Here is a 16,522-nt window from a genome sequence, read left to right as displayed (position 1 = left end):
CTTAAATGACGGCAAGGACAATACAAGTTTAATTGATTTAGTAGATAAGCAGACTGAACGCGCTGATTAATTATGTCGTTTACAAAACAGATTGCAGCAAACTCTCTTCTTACACTTAATGTTTCCATGTTTATAAGCAGGCAACGTGATTCATAGCTAGGTAATTGGTTCTGAGACCATCCTAAATTTCGTAAAGCGAATAGAACAAATTGTTTCTGGACTGATTCCAAACGGTTTTTATGTAAAATTTGAAAAGGCGACCACACAACGCTACAATACTCAAGAATAGATCTAACATAAGCTGTGTACAATGTTTTTATTGTGTATGGGTCTTTAAAATTATAACTGAAACGTTTTATAAATGCTAACATACCGTTTGATTTCTGGATTATTGAGTTATAGTGATCTACAAAGGTAAGTTTTGAGTCCAATATAACTCCAAGGTCTCTAATCTTGTTGACTCTCTCGACAGGATCATCTCCCAATTTGACAATTTCATATGACTGACATTTTCTTCTGGTAAATACAATATTTGAACATTTTGCCACGTTAAGTTTGAGCAGACTTTTAGTGCACCATTTGTTAAATACATTAACTTCGTTTTGAAAGATTCTAAAGTCTTCTTCGTTATTCACTTTCATATAAAGTTTCATATCATCAGCATAAATTAGCACATTTGACTGCTTGAGAAGACAAGTTATATCATTTACGTATAAAATAAATAATAGGGGGCCGAGATGGGAGCCTTGAGGTACACAAGAAGTAACGGAGATACTTTTTGAAAGTGAACCATTAAATCTAACAACTTGTGAGCGGGTTGTTAAATAGGACCTTATCCATTTCAGTAGGTGTGAACTGAAACCCTGTTTATTTAATTTAAAAATTAACATGGGGATGTCAATTCTGTCAAAAGCTTTACTGAAGTCCGTGTATAAAGCCTGTACAGAATTACCGCGATCCATACAGCTAATATTATAGGTAACAAACTCGAGTAAATTACAAAAATTACAAAAATTACAAAAATTACAAAAATTACAAAAATTACAAAAACTACAAAAATTACAAAAATTACAAAAAATACAAAAAATACAAAAATTACAAAAATTACAAAAATTACAAAAATGACAAAAATTACAAAAATGACAAAAATTACAAAACTTACAAAAATGACAAAAATTACAAAAATTACAAAAATTACAAAAATTACAAAAATTACAAAAATTACAAAAATTACAAAAATTACAAAAATTACAAAAATTACAAAAATTACAAAAATTACAAAAATTACAAAAATTACAAAAATTACGAATATTACAAAAATTACAAAAATTACAAAAATCACAAAAATTACAAAAATTAGAAAAATTACAAAAATTACAAAAATTCTAAAAATGACAAAAATTACAAAAATTACAAAAATAAAAAAATTACAAAAATTACAAAAATTACAAGAATAACTAAATTAGAAAAAAACAAATATGATAAAAATTGCAAAATGAACAAAAAAGACAATCATGATAAAAATCACAAATATTACAAATTTTCTCAAAAATTGAAGATTTCACTCACAAAATTATTCAAAAAGGTAATTTTATAGTCCTTGGCATTAAGAACAAAATTTTAAAAAAATGTACACACCCTAATCTCCACTGTGTGGCACCTGTTACAGTTTGCTAACGTTCCTGTACTTTTCGCTTTCTTCCAGAGGGAGTAGTAGAATCAACTGGTATGACGACCCAGGCCCGCAGCAGCTATCTGCCGTCGGAAATTCTGTGGGGCCACCGTTTCGAGTCGGTCGTCTCGTTCAAGCGGGACACGGGAGAGTACGAGGTGAGCAACACGAAAGAACGAATGCGTTCGATTGATGAATGAATCTGGACACCCGTAGACATGGCCGCCAGATGACCTGGTGCGCAGACTCCGGAATGACGCATGACCTGTCAAATGACTCTCTCTCACATATCTCCCCTATTTTGATGGCTCATTCAAACTGACCTAATTTCCGTCCATTGCATTTCAATCGATTCTCTCATTATTTTTTTTTCAGGTGGACTACACTACGTTCAACAATACCTATGAGGTGGATACGCCACTGTGCAGTGCAAGACAATTAAACGCCGTCAAGAAAGAGCTCAACAAACAGAGTGGCCTAGGTAAGTATCTTCTCGTCTCCCCCTTTCTCCTTATTGTATGTACTTAGCACTCTCCGTGGATATTTGGACCCTAGATTGTATCTCAATGTAACGCTTTCACACTTATTGTTTACACTCGCTTATCTTTCTTGCACGCTACTCTCTGTTCCCCTTCTTGTCTGTCTACATCCTCAACTAAACCTAACAAACTCCTGGATGAAGGATCCTCTTCTTCGAGTTCGAATTCGGAGTGTTCGTCCTCATCGGAAGAACCACCGTCGCCACGCATCCGCAAACAAGCCAACTCAGCCCAACAACTGCCCAACGGTTATTTGCATTTCGATGTCAATCAGGTCCAAACGCCGGACGCCTACTCGTCCAATAACGCTGGTGTAACGTTTGCTAACGACCTTAAGTCTTCAATGAAGACGAATAACAACAGCGATTCTTACGGTGGTGGAGGTAGTGGAGGAAGTGTCGGGGATGTGAGCGATAGCACAACCGGACCCGGAGGTTCGCCCTCGAAGCAGCGGCAGCGGGACTTCCGGAAGCTAACCATCAAGGAACCGTCGATGGATTCGCTGTGCTGATGTTTGTTGCCTTTTATGCACTAGGTAACAGTGCTGTGGCCGTTTTGTGTGGGAGCTTGGGATTTTTTTCATTTATTTTTCGTTTGGAAAGTGGCGTTTCGATTTACTTCAAAATTACCTACTATCATACCGTCCTGTTATTCATCTCGCTTTTGTACATTTACTTTTCATGTTAAAAACTTCAACCAATATAAGCTTATCATAACATTAATGGTGCTGTTTGTACCTTTTACTCAATAGAACTAAATGAAATAGTATCCTCCGTTCAGTTTTCCGGTATTTAAATATTTTTTTTTGTTAAAACTTCCAATTTACTTACAAAAACATCCCAAGAATTTTTCTATTTACTGAAACATCTCAAATTGACTGTTTCATGAGAAATTATCTGAACAAAGATACAAGAACATAATTATGCTTTAAAAGGCAGATTTAAGATCATCGGACTACACTGGATACTTTTTTTAAACGATTGTGTGCTCGTGCAAAAAAAGAAATCGTGTAAAAGAAAGAAATCGGCAAAATTCATCGCTCATTTTGAGTAAAGTGGCCAACTTGGACTGTAAATCGATCGTTTCCAACCAGGTAGACCATTCTGAAGTGATTTGAGTGAAACCGGGAAGCTCAAAGATTTGTTTTGTATTGCTTTGTTTTGCGTTTTAAGCCACGTTTGTTCCTCAGAGTCTCTAAGTGACCATTCCGGCAAATGTTTCCATCGGGAAGCAACGTCCGAATCCATTTACCACCCAAGAGTGGTTCGGAGAAAAGCGGGAATGTGTAGAACCTGTTTTTGACATGTTCAAAAATCGTCTTATTTCGAGAAAATCGTTTAAAAAAAGTCGTTTAAAATAAAACCGTGTAAATAAGATCGTTTAAAAAAAGAATCCAGTGTACTTATTGAACAATATTGACAAAAAGACTTTTCTCAAAGAATTTTTACAAAACAAATTTATCGATCAAACGATCAAAAGAATATCACCGAAATGTTCTGATAAAGGACATCTTTTGATCCGGACTTTACAAATCCACTATTTATTGGTATACCAACACAAACAAAACAAGCAGCCCAACCACTCTCCCCCACTAGCTAAATGCATACAAATAGAGTTGTAGCTACTACCACACAATAGTAGGCCGTGTGCGGTTCGCCCCCCCAAGAGGAAGACTTGCAGTGCGAATGAACACGCACCTTCCCAGATAACCAGAAATCGTAAAGTAGTGTTCATTGTAGATTGTATGAGCATCCAGTTTAAATTGGAATTGTATAAACATCATGTTGTAGCTAAACCAAGTTATATTTTATCGTTTAAAGTTTGTATAATTCATTATATACGATAACATTTTGATAATCGTATAGAAAGATCAATAAAGTTGTTTTGAATCGCAGTAGAATTGTGTAAAGCTCAATATTTAATCCCACTGTACAATTAAGCAATCTTTCATGCTTGCGATCTATGATGACATATTATTTCCATGAAAGGTCGTACAGTTATTGTACGAACATCGTATAATGGAATTTAAACAACCTGCAGATTGTCGAATTGTTTAACAGTAGGGGAGAGTGGGGATACTTGATCCCCTTTTCTTATTTTCACCATATCTTTTTGGAAAAATTTAGCAACTCGCCGTCTTTGACATTTTCTGACAGCTTGTAACTTCAAGTTTCTATGCTCCAAAAATTAGAACGATACTTGAACCCGTTGAAGAACTAGAAGCATTTTCGTGGGAGTAAAAAAATTGCGATTTTTCTGAAGTTAGGGGAGACTTGATCCCCTATTGAAGGAGACTTGATCTTTTATTCAGGAAGCCCTAATCCTTGTATAAAAATCAAACAAAACCCCAAGATAGAATTTTAATTGACTATTTCGGTCATGTTTGTTCTCATTTCACAATTTATAGCAGACATAAGAAGAAAATTCTATAACTTTGTCTCAACGCTAATAACATTGCATACTTAAAGGCGCTATTTTTTATAATTTAGAAAAAAATAATTATTTTTGCTCTTTTCTTCAGACAATTGTTTGATAAATATTAGTTTTTGGATAAATATTAGTAATTTCGTAATCAGCAATCATAACGATCAATTCAGAAGAAGAATATGCCGTTTGGAAGGGGGATCAATTGTACCCAACTCTAGGGGATCAATTGTACCCATAATCCACATTTTAGAAAACTTTTTCTGAAAAAAGTTGAGAGTTTTCCATTGCTTTGAAAATATGGCATTATGAAGTTCATTTTACGCTCGAACGATTGATGTATGTATGTATGTATGTATAATCCATCCAACGACCCCCTGAGCTGGCAGGTATGTTATGCAAAAGAGCCAATATTAATCCGTTTGATTAAAATTGTTCAATCGCGGGTGCTGGTGGTGTTAGCTCTATTGAAATTCCAGCAACCCATTTCAGAATGGCAACTGCACATCCCGAGGCTACTTTCATTGCCAATAAGCCCCGCCCAATCATAGCCGCATGACCAAATGGGTCATGTAATTATGATTAGCCTTTCCTTCTTTTATTGTTGACATATCCAGGAACTTCATAAATATAATTGCCAAATTATATGAACTTAGCCCCTTAATACGTCCAATAAAAGATGGACATGTATTTAGTTTATGATTTCAATTAGGCTGGAACAAATATCAATTTCTTCTTTTGTCTCCCCCCCCCCTTCGAAATTTCCAAAAACCCGAAGGGGGAAATAAATAAAGTTTTTAGTATTTCATGGAAATTTTGATAAAAAATTCAAGTATCCGAAAGATTACAAGACCAAAAAAGAAATTTTTTAAGATGGAAGTAATTTTACCATGTGTATTCTTGATTTTATTGAATTTTTCAATAAAAAATTTCATTATTTTATAGGTTTTGTGCAATGATTTAGCATGCAATTTTTTGCATGCAAGATTTTGTGCAATTTATTCCAATTTATTTGTTTTTCGCATTATTTTTTATTGTCCCCCCCCTCGCGATGTTCCAACTCTGAGTGACAAAAGAAGGATTTGAAATTTGTTCCGGCCTTATACAGTACGGTTCATATGTCTTCATTGATCGGAAAAATTAGATCATCCAAAAATCAAAGAAAGGCAATTGTTTTTTTTAGTCAAAACAGGGAAAACAAGTAGAAACCTCAGCAGAAACAAAAAAGAGAAAAAGTAGAATGGAAACTTCTCACCGCGTTGTCAGCTCTCTCTACGCCTCGTCGTTTTATGCTGCCGTGCATCGCTTGCTTCGATCCAGCCAATTTTCCGTTCAATGAAAATCGTAGGCCGCACTCCCTATGAACATGATTTAACATGTCAGCGTGATGAGTTCAGCAATGCTGACTTATTCATAATCACGAATATGAGAATTTATTTTCTACAACACGATAATGTAGCACAATCAATTAGTTATCACTGAGTTTGTGACACGACCGACACAATTTTGCTACGTTCAATCCTGTTTTAACATAATTTACTTTTTCCATTTTCGAAATACTACGAAATAATAGCGCTTTGGGAATCACATTTTCGGATTTTCTTTAAAAATATTTTTAAAGGATGGATACATGCTTAATAAGGCTTTCATTAATAACTTTGCACTCATCACCTGGTTTTTTTTAACTTTCTTACAAACACAGAAACTTTCGATTCGAATAGGTTTAAATTTTCGAATTGAGCTTGATGCTCACACATTTGCCCGGAGCATGAGAACACAACCGTTCGGGTTCGCGCACGACACGAGACCTCCTTTTACGCTCGAACGATTGATACATTGAAACAAATATTTTTTTCATAATTTTCCCATGTAATGAACATTTTAAAGTGATGAAAAAAGATCTTCAAGTTACATTTTGTGAAATTTTTCAAACAAAGTTCAATTACTCAAACAATTATTTTGTTAAAAAATTTTAAACTACAAGCATTGTTGGTTTGCTCTTTTTGGCACATTTTTCTAGAACATTTGATCTTTGTAAGACATTGCAGTTTCGAGATATAGCTAAGGGATCAAGTATCCTCAGGGATCAAGTATCCTCATTCTCCCCTACAGTAAATAGCTAGCTAAGATCGCACAACACTGAATACAATTATTGATTGTAATAGAATCGTCCATGAGATAGGTTAAAGTTGTATATCAAAAAACGGCATCTATAAATAGATTTGGAGTCCCAAATGATGCAGTCAGTGGTATTTTATACGATCAACTGAATTTTAAACGGCACTCTCAACTGTACATGAACAAATTTCCTTGTTTGTATCAACATGAAATGGCGCCGAGGTAGTATCGAAGGACAGGGAACGGAACGTTGTGAGTTCGAGACTGAGGGAAGGTATAGATGAAGTTGTATATGGTTCAATTTTTTTTTTTTTTGCAGTAAATATTAAATTCTATTGTATTCATGTTCACGGCGATTCATAGTAAAATCGTAATAAGTGAAAAATATAATTGCTTTGGGATACAGTAACAATAAATTACATTGAATGGTGAAGAAAGTTGTACAAACCTCAGGCTACCTGCAAATGGAAATTGTAATCAAATTGCAAGACAGGCAAAGAAAGATGTAAGTTGTATAATCCTAAGATTTTGTGCAAAGCAAAGTTGCTATCAAATTGTTGAAAACGCAATACAAAGTTATATATTTTCAAGGTGAGCAAAGTTTGGTCCGTATATTGCCTCCACTTTGGTACGTACAGGCTTATACAGAATATTCTATACAACTTTTCCAGATTGTACAAAAGTGTGTATATGTCAGAAACAACTGAAATATACAGACCAAAATGTTCACTGGGTTGAATTTGTTAACCACCTTTAAGCCTTGGGAGGTCTCGGAGAGAACGAGATTATGATTTCTTTTGATGTTCCAACTTTGTTTCCTAGTGTTCTCGTTAAAGAAGTTTCTTATCTGAAGATTGGTTGCTTGCTTTGGCACATAAATCCATTACGAACGCTTCTCTTGTTTCGATGTGCATTGATCGCTTGTTGACTTGCTCCGACTGGACGAACGCAATGCACGATTAATGATCTTCGTACAAGGTTGTTGGCTGTTTCTGTGAAATGCCAAGATCCGTAAGTATTTAGCCACACAGTCTCCTGTGCAGCTTCGCTGAGTTAGACATATTCCGACTCCATAGACGATAGGGCTACGATGCTCTGCTGCCGACTTCTCCACGATATAGCCACTCCTCCCATCATGAACCCGAAACCGGTGGTGGACTTCCGTGATGCATGATTGCCAGCGATTGAGAACGAGTGGACTTCCATCGAACACCAGTTTCGATCGTAGAACGATCAACACTGATTTCCACTTCTTTAGGAACCACTTCACGAATTGTTTCGGTACCAACAGCTTCCTCCATGAATCGGGCATCTCTACTATCTCGCTCATTATTGGTTGCTAGTCTGCAAAAATTATCCAAAACTAATGTTAAATTTATATACCAATCACTCAATAACTTGAGTAACAAAACCCACTCAAAAAATTGAACTCAGCGATTTTGCTGACGGACAGCAAGTTACTCTTCAAAGCTGGTACGTGCAGTAACCTTTTACTGTCAGCTTAATCACTTTTCTATTTTCAGCTTCTGCGTTTATAAAACTGTTTCCAATTCCTTCGGAGAGAATTTTCTTTCCATCCACCAAAATAACCGGTTCACGACGTAAAGAGTCAATCGTAAACAATTTCCTTGCATCACCCGTCAGATGTGTCGTACAACTGGATTAAAAAAACCACAAATCTCGCTCTGTAACAGTTGTCGTCAAATTAAAACAAAATTCAACTCCACAAGATTCAATTTTAACCACTTTTTGTTTTGGTTTCCATTGATAACTTTTTTTCTTCGAATTTTCGACTTGTCTTCGCTCTTGATCCCTTTTAAACTTTCTGGAGTCACGACGATAATGACCTTCGTTGCCGCAATTATGACACTTCTTCGATCTCTTCGTAGTGGTAGGGGAGAATGAGGATACTTGATCCCTGGGGATACTTGATTCCTTAGCTATATCTCGAAACTGGAATGTCTTACAAAGATCAAATGTTCTAGAAAAATGTGCCAAAATGAGCAAAATAACAATACTTGTCGTTTAAAAAATTTTAACAAAATAATTGTTTGAGTAATTGAACTTTGTTTGAAAAATTTCACAAAATATAACTTGAAGATCTTTTTTCATCACTTTAAAATGTTCCTTACATGGGAAAATTATGAAAAAAATATTTGTTTCAATGTATCAATCGTTCGAGCGTAAAATGAACTTCATAATGCCATATTTTCAAAGCAATGGAAAACTCTCAACTTTTTTCAGAAAAAGTTTTCTAAAATGTTGATTATGGGTACAATTGATCCCCTAGAGTTGGGTACAATCGATCCCCCTTCCAAACGGCATATTCTTCTTCTGAATTGATCGTTATGATTGCTGATTACAAAATTACTAATATTTATCCAAAAACTAATTTTTATCAAACAATTGTCAGAAGAAAAGAGCAAAAATAATTAATTTTCTCTTAATTAGAAAAAATAGCGCAATGTTATTAGCGTTGAGACAAAGTTATAGAATTTTCTTCTTATGTCTGCTATAAATTGTGAAATGAGAACAAACATGACCAAAATAGTCAATTAACATTCTATCTTGGGGTTTTGTTTGATTTTTATACAAGGATTAGGGCTTCCTGAATAAAAGATCAAGTCTCCTTCAATAGGGGATCAAGTCTCCCCTAACTTCAGAAAAATCGCAAATTTTTTACTCCCACAAAAATGCTTCTAGTTCATCAACGGGTTCAAGTATCGTTCTAATTTTTGGAGCATAGAAACTTGAAGTTACAAGCTGTCAGAAAATGTCAAAGACGGCGAGTTGCTAATTTTTTCCAAAAAGATATGGTGAAAATAAGAAAAGGGGATCAAGTATCCTCACTCTCCCCTAATCAAAGCCGTTTGTTTGGATGTTTCGGGGTGGATAGAATCATCACAACGCCTATGTCACTCATCCAAGAGTCGACCCTTGACGAAATCCACTGAAAGATCATTCTCATCGCGAGATTCCAGCGATATCACTATCATATTATGGAATTCCGGTAAGCTGGAGAGAATTATCGCCACTATCCAGTGATCCATCAAGTCTTCTCCCATTTAGTTCAGGCGATTGACAAGTAAGGTTTAATCCGACAGATGATCCGGCATACTCCCATTATCGTCCATCCGCGTCGTGATGAGTTTTCTCATCAGATACATTTTCCCGCAAACAGATTTTTGATCGTGGTACAGTTCCAGGGACTGCCACATTTCCCGAACGGTCATTTTTCCAATAAGGTGGCAGTGCTGCGAATTTTCCAGTGCCAGACCGATGACCGATCGCGCGCTATCATCTCTTTTCAGCTACTCTTTCGTCGGTTCTTCCGATACATCAACCCAATCTTGTATTTCCACAACGACTAGTTATGGTTGCCGAGTCTCTCAATGGCGATTCTTTCAAACATTCTCGAAACGCTAAACCGAAAAACTTTTTACGGTAATAAAACGATTTAAAAAAAAACACGAACTCCACTAAATTCCTGTTCCGGTGACTGGGCCCATAACCTAATGGCCAGTTATGGATGGTGAGTCGGATGATTAGTAATGAACCGGATGAATTACGAAAACACTTGCATTTCTACTTCTTAAAATTCTAAAGGTTGAGGACGAAGTGAAGAAATAAAAAGAATGACGCAATCTCTCCAGCGAGATGCATCAAGTGCTGCAAGTTTGTCTTCTTCTGTTGCGGTATCGAGGGGCAGATCACTACACTCAACAGTTCCAACATTAGTTGGCGGCGTTCCACCACATGGTCCATCGAATGAACTTTATTCCTCTCTCACTTGAAGGAAGCCGGCCAACGGCTTTTTAAAAAGGATAGATACCAAAGAAAATCCATTCAAGCCATTCTAAGCAAAAAAGAAAATTGCCTCAACGGAAATCCCTCACTACTTTAACACCCATTCAGAAGGAGATTCAACGAAGATCCACGGATTTCAACAGTGTCATGCCACTTGATCTGCGACAGAAAATTGACAAAGTTTGATACTGAACTAGTGCTCACTAGCCTAATAATCAACTAAATCCATCTTAGGTTCGACTAAAGATCCAGTAGATCTCCTTCATAGATTTGCTGTATACAAAATCAGTTGGACAAACCAAAAGGAAACTGATAGATTCGAGGAACAGGTGGCTATAGCTAGATCTGACTCAAAGAAGAAAATCCTTCCTTGACAGAATCCTAGATCTGCAGTAGCATTACACATGTGTGAATCAGGTCACTCTATTGGTCGAGAAAATGTTTCGCTGATTCGGTCTGTGAACAGCAATTCGCTTAAATTGGATGATGCTGAAAGCATTAAAATTTTCTATCAAGAATCAGTTAATCTCCTTAAAGGAGACACCGGACCAATTCACACTTAGTTTTTCCAAATTCTTAGATAGAAGAAATACAATAATTTACCTGACAAGACCCAGAAACGACCTGAATATAATGAAGCCCTACCAGGCAATAGGGTAGATAGACCCAAAAAACAGACAACGGCACAACTGTTGAACATTCGGAGGTTTATGCTACCTATAAGTTGCTTCACTAACTTGGATAATTAAGGAAGGGAAACGATATCCATTCATCAATTGAAAACGCTCACTGAACAAGTCAGTAAATTGCTATCGAAGTACCGGTATCTGAACTATTCTTATACTGTGATTTTTTCCTGTTGGGGAGAGACTTCACTGCAACCATACCATCAATTGTGGTATTACCCCGCGTTACTATTTTTAAAAAGAAATGGGAAAGCTCACCCGTTCGACCGAATCACGAAAAAAATGAACTCGGACTATGACCAGATTTATCCACAGTATTTGCCAAATCAAACCAAAAACTCAAATTTAAGGTAACGTTATTTATTTTAATATGTGTTGTGAGTCTACTTGGTTGAATAATTTCCCGAAGCCATGATTGAGAATTCAGTGAATATCAATCCATCCTTGATTTGAAATTCACGGACAATAAACGTCAAGGAACGAATTCACCAAATGTTGAAGTAAGAAGCAAATTTTTATCGAACATCTTTGGTGTCCGCCTTGACAAAAATACAAATTTATATATCGATCAAGTGTTATTTAAAAAATCCTCAAAAACCATCTTCAGCAAGGTCAAGTGCACTGCATCAAATTTCATGGAATGCACTGGTTTCTAAAATGACTAAAAACTTGCTCTGCTACATTCATGTAATTGTTATCAAACATATTTTATTTTGAAAATTTTTTTTTTCAAAAATGGTGGTCCTGAAACTGAAAATAATGAATATACACTTTTTTTTCGGAAATGTTAAAAATACCAATATTCAAAAAGTTCATATAAAAAGACATAATGAGGAAAATTTATTTTTTTAAAATAAAATCAATACATCGAAAAAATGCCGTATGTAGATTTTTTTTTTGTTATTTTCATAATTTTTTCCAATTTTGATATTTTCGTCATTTTTTTTACCATTTTTGTAATTTTGCAATCTTTATCTTTTTTGTCATTCTCATTATTTTTTCATTTTTGTCATTTTTGTCATTTTTGTAATTTTTGTCATTTTTGTCATTTGTGTCATTTTTGTCATTTTTGTCATTTTTGTCATTTTTGTCATTTTTGTCATTTTTGTCATTTTTGTAATTTTTGTCATTTTTGTCATTTGTGTCATTTTTGTCATTTTTGTCATTTTTGTCATTTTTGTCATTTTTGTCATTTTTGTCATTTTTGTCATTTTTGTCATTTTTGTCATTTTTGTCATTTTTGTCATTTTTGTCATTTTTGTCATTTTTGTCATTTTTGTCATTTTTGTCATTTTTGTCATTTTTGTCATTTTTGTCATTTTTGTCATTTTTGTCATTTTTGTCATTTTTGTCATTTTTGTCGTCATTTTTGTCATTATTGTCGTCATTTTTGTCATTTTTGTCATTTTTGTCATTTTTGTCATTTTTGTCATTTTTGTCATTTTTGTCATTTTTGTCATTTTTGTCATTTTTGTCATTTTTGTCATTTTTGTCATTTTTGTCATTTTTGTCATTTTTGTCATTTTTGTCATTTTTGTCATTTTTGTCATTTTTGTCATTTTTGTCATTTTTGTCATTTTTGTCATTTTTGTCATTTTTGTCATTTTTGTCATTTTTGTCATTTTTGTCATTTTTGTCATTTTTGTCATTTTTGTCATTTTTGTCATTTTTGTCATTTTTGTCATTTTTGTCATTTTTGTCATTTTTGTCATTTTTGTCATTTTTGTCATTTTTGTCATTTTTGTCATTTTTGTCATTTTTGTCATTTTTGTCATTTTTGTCATTTTTGTCATTTTTGTCATTTTTGTCATTTTTGTCTTTTTTGTCATTTTTGTCATTTTTGTCATTTTTGTCATTTTTGTCATTTTTGTCATTTTTGTCATTTTTGTCATTTTTGTCATTTTTGTCATTTTTGTCATTTTTGTCATTTTTGTCATTTTTGTCATTTTTGTCATTTTTGTCATTTTTGTCATTTTTGTCATTTTTGTCATTTTTGTCATTTTTGTCATTTTTGTCATTTTTGTCATTTTTGTCATTTTTGTCATTTTTGTCATTTTTGTCATTTTTGTCATTTTTGTCATTTTTGTCATTTTTGTCATTTTTGTCATTTTTGTCATTTTTGTCATTTTTGTCATTTTTGTCATTTTTGTCATTTTTGTCATTTTTGTCATTTTTGTCATTTTTGTCATTTTTGTCATTTTTGTCATTTTTGTCATTTTTGTCATTTTTGTCATTTTTGTCATTTTTGTCATTTTTGTCATTTTTGTCATTTTTGTCATTTTTGTCATTTTTGTCATTTTTGTCATTTTTGTCATTTTTGTCTTTTTTGTCATTTTTGTCATTTTTGTCATTTTTGTCATTTTTGTCATTTTTGTCATTTTTGTCATTTTTGTCATTTTTGTCATTTTTGTCATTTTTGTCATTTTTGTCATTTTTGTCATTTTTGTCATTTTTGTCATTTTTGTCATTTTTGTCATTTTTGTCATTTTTGTCATTTTTGTCATTTTTGTCATTTTTGTCATTTTTGTCATTTTTGTCATTTTTGTCATTTTTGTCATTTTTGTCATTTTTGTCATTTTTGTCATTTTTGTCATTTTTGTCATTTTTGTCATTTTTGTCATTTTTGTCATTTTTGTCATTTTTGTCATTTTTGTCATTTTTGTCATTTTTGTCATTTTTGTCATTTTTGTCATTTTTGTCATTTTTGTCATTTTTGTCATTTTTGTCATTTTTGTCATTTTTGTCATTTTTGTCATTTTTCATATTATTGTTTGACATTCGATTCCTTGGTACAAATGAAGCACAGATTGGCCTTACATGGCGACCGTCAGAAACTACTTTATTTGTATCCAAATCTGTTATTTTGTCTGGCTGTTTTGTTTTTTTTCTTTGTACAGTTTTTCATATTTTTATTGAATTTTCTTTTTGCAGTTCAAAACTTTTCTTCCTAAGCGAGATTTTCTCAATAATTTTATCCGCTGAATGCTGCGTTCAGACGATTGGAATCAATTATCATCCCACTATGAGCGCAAATAGGCGATCTTATCGGACTGGGTAGTTGGCTGTTTTGGGATGTGCTCAGATTACCGAGTCATTAGCATGTCGCAAATTCTGATCTTCGTTCATACATATTATCATCATCAATATTCATTGCTTACATTCATTCATCGTATCGAAGTTGGAATGGAAGATTCTTTCGGCAAAAATTCTCAACGGACATCGTTTGATTCTATCGGTTTAAATTGCATAATGACCGTTTTTCTAATTATAACCGGAAAACGACATGTTTAGAAAAAATAAATAGGAACTACACGAATAATTCCAAACAACCGGAGACAATCGGCTCAGCTCGACTCGCGGCACCATTTAAGCTTCTCCGATGCTAATCTTTGCGCCGCGCCGGGAACGACAAAGGTAGATCTATATTTCATTAGCCACGGTGACACACACGCTAAATTGGCGTTTTAAAGATCGTGCCACAGAACGTGCGCTCGAAATGATTGGAGCACGTGCACAGAAGCCGCGTGTGGGCGCGGATCGGAGATCATAAATCATGACCTACTGAGCTTTATCTGATTTTGAATTTGCGGATGCTAGCTATCTCATGTTATATATTAAATTATTTTTAAATGTTTTTTTTTCCTGGAGAACTTCAATTATTCAGAAGATTTTTATTCAACTTCGGTCACATGTTTGAGAAGTGAGTTAAAGGAATCAAAAGTGTAACTGAACTATTGACCTGATTAAGGCCTTGCTTCGGAACCTGATAGTGTTATCAGTTTGAAGAATGTGGCTGCAGTTTGTGTCATGTTAGTAAACAAATCGGAACGCACAACATTCAAAACAAAACTGATCGCTGCTCGAGTCTACGTCATTTTGCGTCAGCTCGAAACAAACGGGAACAGATTTCAGTCAGAAGTGGAGACAGCACGTCTGACCATATTCAGTCGGTTGTTACGACGAGTTCCCCTAAGACCGCCGCCATCATCAGTCGGAAAAGGGAACCGTTTGGGATAAATCACGCAATAGCAATTTTGCTTAGTCAAACGCGCAAACACCGGGTGAATATTAATGTTTTGAATAGATCTAACAGGGAAAAAACTTCTAAACAGAAACTGTCAAACGGTTCGAATCGTGGTGGGTGTTCCGCCTACTAAGTGGGGTGACACGCGCACCTTCCCCAAACGGTTGTTTGGAATGTAAACGATAAAACAACAACAAAACCAGATATTGCATTTGCTAAGCCGGCGTTTGAGTTTTTTGCATTTCATCTAGTCGGTTTTTTCAGTACCGTGCGTGCAATTTCGCGCACAGCCTACTGTGATAAAACAGTCAGTTGGAACAGTAATCGGTCATAAGCAAGTCACTCACGAGTGAGTCGTTGCTAGTAGTTTATATGACAGATGCAATTTTTCATTCATCAAACAGACCGGCCGGTGAATGGACTATTTTCAAGGTCTAGGTAAAGTGGAGCTTCCTGCGTGATTTTACAGGAAGACTTTTTCAGCGGCCTGAAACATTATGTCTTTCAAACACCGAAATCGTTCAGATGATATAAGAAAATTTCTCGGAAAATGAATCATCGATAATTCATTTAAAAAAATGGAACAAATCGCTAAATGACTCTCGAAAAGGCATCAGCGTCTTTTGTTGATGGAGTTGATTATCACAAATGGATAAATGTACCAAAACGTGATATTGCTCATCTCCACGAAGCTTTCAAATTTGTTCCAAACAACGAAACATTCCACTTATCCCAACCATTCACCGTAAGCAAGAGTCAAGTGTATCAATTGTCCACTTAAACGTCACCCATTTTACGAACACCTATTTCCGCATAACGATAGCTTGTAGAGTTAGAATATTAGCCCTCACTTCCAGTCATTACCGGTTGAAGTTCAAGATTGGCCAGCATCATCATCATCATCGCAAGTGCACAACAATATGTATATGTTGATACAAGGAACAAAATGGTCTAAATATTGCCGGAGCAACAGTGGTGAGCATGTGGTGTTGTCGTCATCCGGAGCTTGAGTCCAGCCAGATATCGTAGCCGCGCTGCGCTGATTAGCACGGAAGTGCCAAATTACGCCGCCGCAACTATTCGACCGCTTATGGAGAAGCGACAGAAGATGAGATTTTGTAAAATTGGCAATTTAGAGATGTCGAATTCGCTGGGAATATAAAATCTAGAATAAGATTTTGGTTTTGTTCAAAACGTTGATGGTACCATAGTTTCCACTGAACAATACTTTGAAAGATAATTCATCTCTTCT

General features: G+C 34.9%; 1 protein-coding gene across 9 annotated transcripts in view; it reads left to right on the top strand.

Moving 5' to 3' along the window:
- The window catches only part of LOC129758333 (G protein-activated inward rectifier potassium channel 3-like), a 425,862-nt gene that overhangs the window by 399,834 nt on the left and 9,506 nt on the right, over nt 1–16,522 (top strand). For 7 of the 9 annotated variants that reach the window (XM_055755822.1, XM_055755825.1, XM_055755824.1 and 4 more), the window contains 3 exons: nt 1,706–1,830; nt 2,048–2,153; nt 2,355–2,933. In XM_055755822.1, the coding sequence (XP_055611797.1) occupies nt 1,706–1,830; nt 2,048–2,153; nt 2,355–2,722 (599 nt within the window). In that variant the 3' untranslated portion in view covers nt 2,723–2,933. Of the gene's footprint in view, nt 1–1,705; nt 1,831–2,047; nt 2,154–2,354; nt 2,934–16,522 lie in introns of those variants that run through there. The other 2 variants (XM_055755828.1, XM_055755827.1) reach the window with 1 other exon arrangement.

This window comes from Uranotaenia lowii, chromosome 3 (genome assembly GCF_029784155.1).
Source record: "Uranotaenia lowii strain MFRU-FL chromosome 3, ASM2978415v1, whole genome shotgun sequence".
In the NCBI taxonomy this organism is placed as follows: Eukaryota; Metazoa; Arthropoda; class Insecta; order Diptera; family Culicidae; genus Uranotaenia; species Uranotaenia lowii.
Note: the sequence above shows the minus strand (reverse complement) of the source record. Positions and strands in the feature narration are given on the sequence as shown.